Source organism: Triticum dicoccoides, chromosome 6A, assembly GCF_002162155.2.
Source record: "Triticum dicoccoides isolate Atlit2015 ecotype Zavitan chromosome 6A, WEW_v2.0, whole genome shotgun sequence".
NCBI classification, from domain to species: domain Eukaryota; kingdom Viridiplantae; phylum Streptophyta; class Magnoliopsida; order Poales; family Poaceae; genus Triticum; species Triticum dicoccoides.
In genome coordinates this window covers 38,998,857-39,006,417 of record NC_041390.1, presented here as the reverse complement: position 1 = coordinate 39,006,417, position 7,561 = coordinate 38,998,857, and the positions used below count along the sequence as shown (strand labels likewise).

General features: G+C 46.9%; 2 protein-coding genes across 3 annotated transcripts; both read right to left on the bottom strand.

Annotated features, from left to right (window-relative positions):
- Window positions 1-753: 753 nt before the first annotated feature.
- Window positions 754-4,866, bottom strand: LOC119314463 (protein ACCUMULATION AND REPLICATION OF CHLOROPLASTS 6, chloroplastic-like). Its single transcript, XM_037589184.1, has 7 exons — window positions 4,557-4,866; window positions 4,017-4,247; window positions 3,688-3,912; window positions 2,850-3,110; window positions 1,873-2,749; window positions 1,509-1,639; window positions 754-1,277 (listed from the first exon to the last, which is right to left on the bottom strand). Exons 1-7 carry the CDS (start codon window positions 4,830-4,832, stop codon window positions 981-983), a joined length of 2,298 nt encoding a protein of 765 aa, XP_037445081.1. The 5' UTR covers window positions 4,833-4,866; the 3' UTR covers window positions 754-980.
- Window positions 4,867-5,766: 900 nt separating this feature from the next.
- LOC119318813 (allergen Asp f 7 homolog) lies at window positions 5,767-7,172 on the bottom strand. 2 transcript variants are annotated; one of them, XM_037593391.1, is made up of 2 exons: window positions 6,737-7,172; window positions 5,767-6,113 (listed from the first exon to the last, which is right to left on the bottom strand). In XM_037593391.1, exons 1-2 carry the CDS (start codon window positions 7,081-7,083, stop codon window positions 6,077-6,079), a joined length of 384 nt encoding a protein of 127 aa, XP_037449288.1. In that variant the 5' UTR covers window positions 7,084-7,172; the 3' UTR covers window positions 5,767-6,076. The 2 variants fall into 2 exon arrangements, with proteins under 2 accessions (XP_037449288.1, XP_037449290.1); XM_037593393.1 differs by having other exon boundaries at window positions 6,797-7,172.
- Between the last annotated feature and the right edge of the window lie 389 nt (window positions 7,173-7,561).

Here is a 7,561-nt window from a genome sequence, read left to right as displayed (position 1 = left end):
GTGTTGAGTGGGGTTTTGAATCCTACCGACTGCCAGATAGGCAGTAGGGTTTACCAACCTACCGGCAGACATATTGGCGGTAGGAGGTTTAGTCCACGTCATCCCAGACATCCACTTAATGAAGCCTGCCCCCAGACATCCACTTAATGAAGCCTGCCGTTACCCTACCGTCAGGGTCCTCGGCGGTAGGCTGTTATACCCTACCGCCAGCAACGAGCAACCCCGACGGTAGGAAAAGGGTCAGATCCTGAATTTTCTTAAAACCGAGATCAAATCCGGCTAAACTTTGCACAAAAGGTCAAAACACAAAATTTGAACACCAGTTTTGAGGTGCCGGCCCGATCAGCACAGGCTCTTCTAGCACTCTGCATGACTTATAGCAGGGATAGAAAAAAGCAAGCTCGGGAATTGCGCTATTCTAGCATGAACAATAGCAGGGCTAAAAAATCAAGCTCATGAATTGCACGCTACGGATGGGAAAAACCATAGGCAGATTTTGTTGCAATGACAGTGGTTAACTTATCATAGCTCATCATGGCAATGTCATTGCATCCAATAGACAAGCAACTGAATTCGTCAATGATGCCCCGACAACTGAGGCCCTTGCTTTGAGAGATGGACTCCTAGCTTCAGACACTAAATTTGCCATAAAAAACCTTACGTTTTGCCATTCCTTCCCAAGGAAGGTCAGCACAATAACATTCCCCTATTTTTTTTGTACGGGTTTTGTGAAAGATCAAAAAGACAATTTCAGCGGCAAATTCAGCACTACGTTTCTCTTATCCCCAACTCAAAGATCTTCCAGGCTAGCAATAATCCGAACACGACACAGGGAAAAACAAAGCTCATCACTGATTGCAAGTCAGACTAACCAAACTATCTCCAACTTCCAAACTGAAAAGGGCCTAGACTGCTTATTTACACACCAAAAAGAACACGGGAGGAATCAATCAACAACGGTCTACTGCACACCGAACGCCCTATGACGACTTGAGGACCGCACCTTCTGTTATCTTCCACCCTCCTGGTCCAGTGAAGGTCATCTCGTACCGGGTGGTGTACTTAGTGTCGTACAAATCGTTGTTCCTGGGGTTGGCTGCATCGGTAAGCTGGCCTGCCTCCTCGATCGTCGCCTCCACAGTCGCCCGTCGTCCGTCCAGGGAGACGGTGATGCTGTCAATCGCCACGTCGGACAGTGTGTAGTCCCAGAACCAGCCTTTGCGCTCGATCTCCGCTGCTCGGTCCCTCCATACCTTCAGCATGTTGCCATCAAGAACCTGTGGGAGACATGGAAATACCAGTTTTCAGTTACCGTTGTAAGGGCGATAAGTTGGCAGTGGAAATAACTCGAGAAATTATGCTGTGACAGGATTACTATCACTCAAGCATACTTATGAACAGTGTAACCTATATGACTATCTGAAGTGTCTCCGGTTGCATAAGGTATCTTGTCAGTGGAAACACAGGACCAGCAACAGAGGCCAGCCAGCCAAAGTTTTGAACCTCACCTCTTGCAATGATTCCAAAGAATGATCTGATCCCAAGGCCTTGGATTTGATACTCTGCCACTTGCGAACAATACCTTCTACCAGATTCGCATCCATTCTAGGAATCTGCATTGGCTCATCTGGTGCATCATCTTCAATAAATAAATATATAATTAATACCATATAAGCACTATGATTTCAGAAACAAATTTGTATATGGATCAAACATTTGGTACACAGCTTTGTTGAAAACGTCAACCCAAAGCTACAATCTCAAAAATGTAATGTCATTAGACATCAAGCATGACCAGTAGTAACACATGAGCAGAGTTTTTTTTTTTTCCTTTTTTACTAGTAGTTGGAAAGTAAAGGAGTGTCTACTTACCATCAACTGAGTCAACAACATTAGCAACTGTCATGGACTCATGCTCGCTTCTAATAGCAGGGAGCACCTTGTTACGAGGCAAGTACTTCATGCCTATTACTGTCATCAGAGCAAATAATGCACTGGCAGAGACAATCTTCAGGGCAGCATTTTTGGGATCACAGATATCAAATCCCATAATAGTTTTCTGGTCAAATTTATTGACAGATTCCTCAGGGCCATCATTAGCATTCTCCATATCTGATCGATCTAGCTGTTCTATCAATGGAAAAATCTTGTTGAATGCTTGGATAGCACTTGATTTCACGGTACCGAGCGCAGCTGTAGCTTGAGCACCGAGTTTTGCTATAGCAGCAGCAGCAGCCAAATGAGAAGCACCACCACCTTCCATCATTTCTAGGTAGCTTAAAACTTTTGGATCATCGTAGTAGTCTCCAAGTGTAAACTGCATGCCTCGAGTATCTCTGCTCCTAGGGAAAACCTCTGAGACAAGCCAAGTCTCCAAAAGCTTACACATGCCTGGAAGAAGATCATTCTCCTGGTGGTCAATGCTAGAGTTGTTCACAATAAACTCTACAATTTTGGGGTCTCTATGTGGTGAGGATTCATTATCAATCGCAAGCCAAATTCTGCAGTTGCTAATGTCTCCCACAAGCAATGAGCAAAGTGCCCTTTCCAACACAAGATCCAATTCATTATCATAAGCATATTGAGAACCTATATTGAACTTCTGGAGCTGTTCGAAAAGATCATCTGCCACCATGATGAGCTCTGGCCTTTTACTTACAATTGCTTGAGCAACATTTGCGAGTGCCACACTATAGATTTCAAACCATTCAGGTGGTATGCTATTAGGCGTTTTTGAAAAGAAATCCATCTGTGATTTGTAATACAAATGAATCAACACATTCTCGAAACATGTGCTACAGAAACATGAAAAGGCTACTGCCTCATGAAAACTGGTGATAATTACAAACCTGCTCCGCTGATGTCATCTGCAAAAAGGCCTCATTCATGTAGGCTTCACGCGAAAATCCTCCTCCAACAGTAGCAATACCTCCTCTACCAACACTCCACAAAATGTTTCTCACACCACGAAGGCCTTCTTGGCGTTTACTCTGGTGCTTTTCATCAAGAGGAAGGGCAAGAAGCTCCAAAACACAACGAGGTGTGATCTCCTCCAGAGTTTCATCAATTTGTGAAAGCAGATCAGGTGCGAGATTGATTGCCCCATCCTCCTAAAGGATAACATACATCTTAGTACTGCTTCCAGAAGATCTTTCTTAGCAACATACATCACATGCATTTCATGCTGGTTTTCACATATTTATCTAAATCTAACCAATTCCAATATCGTCCCAGTGAAAATGTAAAATGTAAAGACCATTGTTTTACTGAGTCTCCCTTTTATACGTTTATCTTGTATAGTTAGACTTGTACATTTATTATACTACTTATACAAACCTATTAGTAGGATCTATCCCTGCTCTTCTGGAAGACATGGAAGCAGATGTTTGATAAATCCTAACTAAAAGAAATCACATACGGAAATACTAAAAGGAAAGGTGCTGCATCTTATGTTTACCATAAGGGGACTTACTTATAGCCAAATAAAATCAGAATTGATACTAGCATTAACAGCAATTAGATCAATCTAGATTACATAGTATAAACAGCAGTAAAAGAAGAAAATTATGTTCACTGGGATTAATAAATGCTCCATCCGTAAAGAAATATAAGAGCAAATGTTTGTGTAAAGCCACCATCATAAACATATTAAATCTGCAATACTGTTTGGTGGTGAAAACAGCTAACCTGCAAGAGCTTGAGAGCCCTTTCAAGCACCTCACAGCAGCGGATTACGTCTGGAGGGCTAGCCGCCATTGCGTCCCTTGATAGATCCACATAGGCCAGAGCCATTGCCAGCACCACATCCTGTTTGAACTGCTTGGGCGGGCGGTCCTGCAGCAAGTGCTCTCCAATTGCGAGCACTGCCTGTGCCTCCCCAGCCTCCTGAAGGGCACACAGCACACCCGGAACCTGATTGGCAAGATACCCAGTTTAAGCGGAGACCAATTATATGCTAATGCTATCTGAAATCCTGCAAGATCCAAGTGCACCGTTTACTGCCCCTACAGCCTCACCTTGTCCCAAGCAACATCCAATGTGAGCGCCATGTCACGGTCCTCAGAGAGCGCGCGGTCATACTCGGTGCGGGAGCTCTGGTTTGTGAGAGTATCATGTGCAAGCTGCAGTATTTGCCGACGGCCAACAAGGGTATCTGTGTTGTAGCCGTACTGCGGTGGCTTGGCCGCCCTCGCCTCGAAGGCCCGCCTGACGCCGTCGCTGAGGAAATGCGGTTCCGCGCCGAGAACCTGAGCAGAGCAAGCGAACCAATCATTTCCCAAACTAATTAAATGTTGCAGCAATTTCATTCCACCCCTAGTTAATTTATCAGGTAAAAATGGGTCATGCTTTTTATGGGATCGAGTGAGACGATAACCTAGAGAGAATTCTTTAAAATGGAAATTCTAGGCACAATGCTGGATGATACGGCCTTTCTGCGACAAATTACCATCACGTTTCAAGACCGATACATCTTTATCTATCAGTATCAGATGTGTGTTACTAGGTTCAGTTAAATCACACGGGATGCCCGTGAAGTAATGCTGTACGGGTCTGACCTTGTAGAAGTCGACCTGGAGGGGAAGGGAGCGGTCGGCGGCGTCGGGGAAGAGCGGGACGCAGGGGGACGCGGAGACGCCCGCGGGGGCCGCGGCCGGCGGCTCGGGCGCGGCGGCGGCGGGGGGGAGGAGGTGGAAGTCGGCGAAGAGGCGGTCGGCCCAGCGGCTCGCGGCGCGGCAGGCGACGGGCGGCCTGCGGCGCGGGCGCGGGCGCGGGGGGGAGAAGGCGAGCGGCGCGGAGTTGGGGCGCGCGAGCAGGTTGTGGAGGCCCTCCATTGCCGGCGGCGGCGGCGGCGGAGGGGAAGGGGGAGGGGGGTTTAGAAGGGTGGGAGACAGCGGCGTGCGCTGCGCCCGTCTGCTGTCGACCTGTCGTTGTTTTGCGCTTCTACTACTATACGAGTAAGTAGTTCGGATGCACTGAGGTGACTCACACTGATGCTGAAGGTTCATGTGAGATCCTTGCAGAGTTGTAACAAATTTTGTCCACGGTGGCACGGGAATGTGCGGCGCTGCTGGTTACTTTGGGCATGTTCGGTTGATTGGTCCCTTAGGCCTGTTCGGCTCTCCACCGGCTCCGCAGAATTACCGGATCTGGGAAGTGCCTATTTTTCAACTCCATTATTTTAGCCCGCAGCTCCGCTAGTTCTGCGAAGCTGAGTCCGGAGCGGAGGGACTCCGAACACCCCTAAAGTCACCACATATTGAATGGACACAAACATACGCTGAGTGCCCTAATTTATCTTTCATATCCGAACACATTGGGAAACTTCCATGGTCCCACTTTCTTTCAGCCAGCGACTGCGCTTACGGTCGAGCCGTCGCAAGGGCATCGTCCTCCTGCTTGTCTTTGTTGGTTAATTAGCCTAAACTTTGGAATCTGCTACGGGTGCCTACATGCAAACACGTAGCTTGCTACAAGGACGACGTGTGCAATGACCTTTGCGGACGTGTGCCGCAGAGGGCCATATGGGGAGTACCTTGATGGCCCTCTCAAGTTTTGCACATCTGTGAAGTTTGTTTTGGAGAGAGCAGAGATTAGAGAAAATAATGCCCCCATTTATAAACAAACCTACTATGGTTCAGTCAGGCTGCAGGTGGGACGAGCTGTGGACGTCCCGCATATTGCCGCATCTTCCCACATAATTATGTGGGACTAAACGGGCTTCTCACATCACGTGACACATGTGGTAAGCAATCCAAACAACTTAAAAAAAAAAAAGGGCTTTCCACATAAATTATATGAGGTTATGTGGGTTGCCGCATACCCACTACATAAAAGAACAGTTGCACTGTTGCAGGCTATAACAGTACAGCTGTTGAGAATTACATAACATACCCACATACTCCAGTACTCCACATACCACAGACTCCATTACAGGCTATAGCACTGCATAGTTTGAGCAGGACAGAGCATTCCAGTACACAGATTAGGCTACATCCTAGATGGACTTTTCTCATTTCTTCAGGATGTTCTAAACATCTATCTGGCGCCCAGCATGGTCATCAAGGAAGACTGAAGTTCAACTTACTTGCTTCTTCAACTCAGCTGAATAAAAGCTAACAAAAGAGAGAACAGTAATAAGCACTCAGAACTCACAATTTAGAAGTATAACACAGAGAAAAAAGAGACTTTTTTGCACAATTACAGAACACAAGAATGCAACAGCTAGTACTATACAGAGAAAGAAGTTGTAACTGCTGCTATTGGTTTACAAATAAAGTGAACTCAAACACACACTAGTATATGTCAAGATTAGTAGAGGGTACTAGCATCAGATCTGATTCAGATGTATAGTAGAATCAGATTAGTAGAGGATACTAGTATATGTTAACATTTTAGAAGCTAGTGATGTTCAGGAGACACCAGCACTGCAACGAATTTCAGAAAGTTCAGTAGACAGACAAAAATATCAGTCCACTAACCTTCAAACTATACTAGATTGTCACATTTTTTTGGTTGGGATAAATTCCAAGAATTTCGCATGACAGGGGAGTAACCGTAACCTAACATTAGATAGAACAAATAGAGAATTTGGGTTGGGATAAATTCCAAGAATTTTTTTAACAGCACCATGTATGAAGCAGAGAAACCTTCCACTGGTATCTGAGGATTACAAACAACAGCAATCTTCTTGAACAGCACGCACATCCAGATCTCAAAGGGATAATCAGATAACTACCTTGGCATGTTGGGGATAATCAGATAATCAGCAATCTTCTTATTCTTCTTGCAGCCAGACCTTGGGACTTCATGTCGAGGTCGCTTCTTGCGACCGTTGCCGGTGACGGCCATAGTGGAGGTAGACGGCGGCGCCGCTGGGGCGGGCATGGAGGAGATGAACAACTGCTCTGGTCTGGCAGTGGAGGAGTTGGATGGCGGCGCTGGTGCAGCCATGGGGGAGGTGGACTGCGGCACTGGTGCAGCCGTGGAGGAGGTGGGGGGTGGCGCTAGTGCGGCTACGATGGAGGTGGAAGGCGGCACTGCGGCGTCGATGGAGATGATGGATGTCGGCGCTGCGGCGTCCATGGGGTAGTGGACGGCGGCGCTAGACTGGCCATGGGGAAGGTGGACGCAGCGCGACAGCGGCGGCAGCGTACCCTACCATCGTGTGGAGAGGGGAACGACCGAACGAGGAAGATAGGCGAGCCACGAGTTAACGAGCGCTCCATTCCGGAGCCTCGCAACGATCAGCGCCACTTGACGCGCTCTCAGCCATTCGTCACGTGTCGCGCTTTTTTTGCATTTTTATTTTTTATTTTTTCGCATGCGTTTTCAGCTATTTAAACGTGTTTTCTTTTTTTTCCTTTCGCGAGAGTCACGGGTTTCCTTCCACGAGAGGCACGGTTTTGCTTTCGCGAGAGTCATGACCGTGCCTTTCAGAAATGAAAAAAAAAACGCGTTTTCTTTTTTTCTCTTTCGCGAGAGTCACGGTTTTGCTTTCGCGAGAGGCACGATTGTGCTTTCGCGAGAGTCACGGTCGTGCTTCTCGGAAACGGAAAAAATG

Bases quoted from the DNA above. Each gene is read 5' to 3' on its own strand.
- LOC119314463 (XM_037589184.1), bottom strand. From the start codon at position 4,832: ATGGAGGGCCTCCACAACCTGCTCGCGCGCCCCAACTCCGCGCCGCTC. The intron at 3,913-4,016 runs GTGAGGCTGTAG...CTTGCCAATCAG, and splicing joins TGGATGTTGCTTGGGACAAG to GTTCCGGGTGTGCTGTGTGC. The intron at 3,111-3,687 runs GTTAGCTGTTTT...GTTATCCTTTAG, and splicing joins GGGCTCTCAAGCTCTTGCAG to GAGGATGGGGCAATCAATCT.
- LOC119318813 (XM_037593391.1), bottom strand. From the start codon at position 7,083: ATGGACGCCGCAGCGCCGACATCCATCATCTCCATCGACGCCGCAGTG. The intron at 6,114-6,736 runs GTAGTTATCTGA...CTCTTTTGTTAG, and splicing joins ATTATCCCCAACATGCCAAG to CTTTTATTCAGCTGAGTTGA.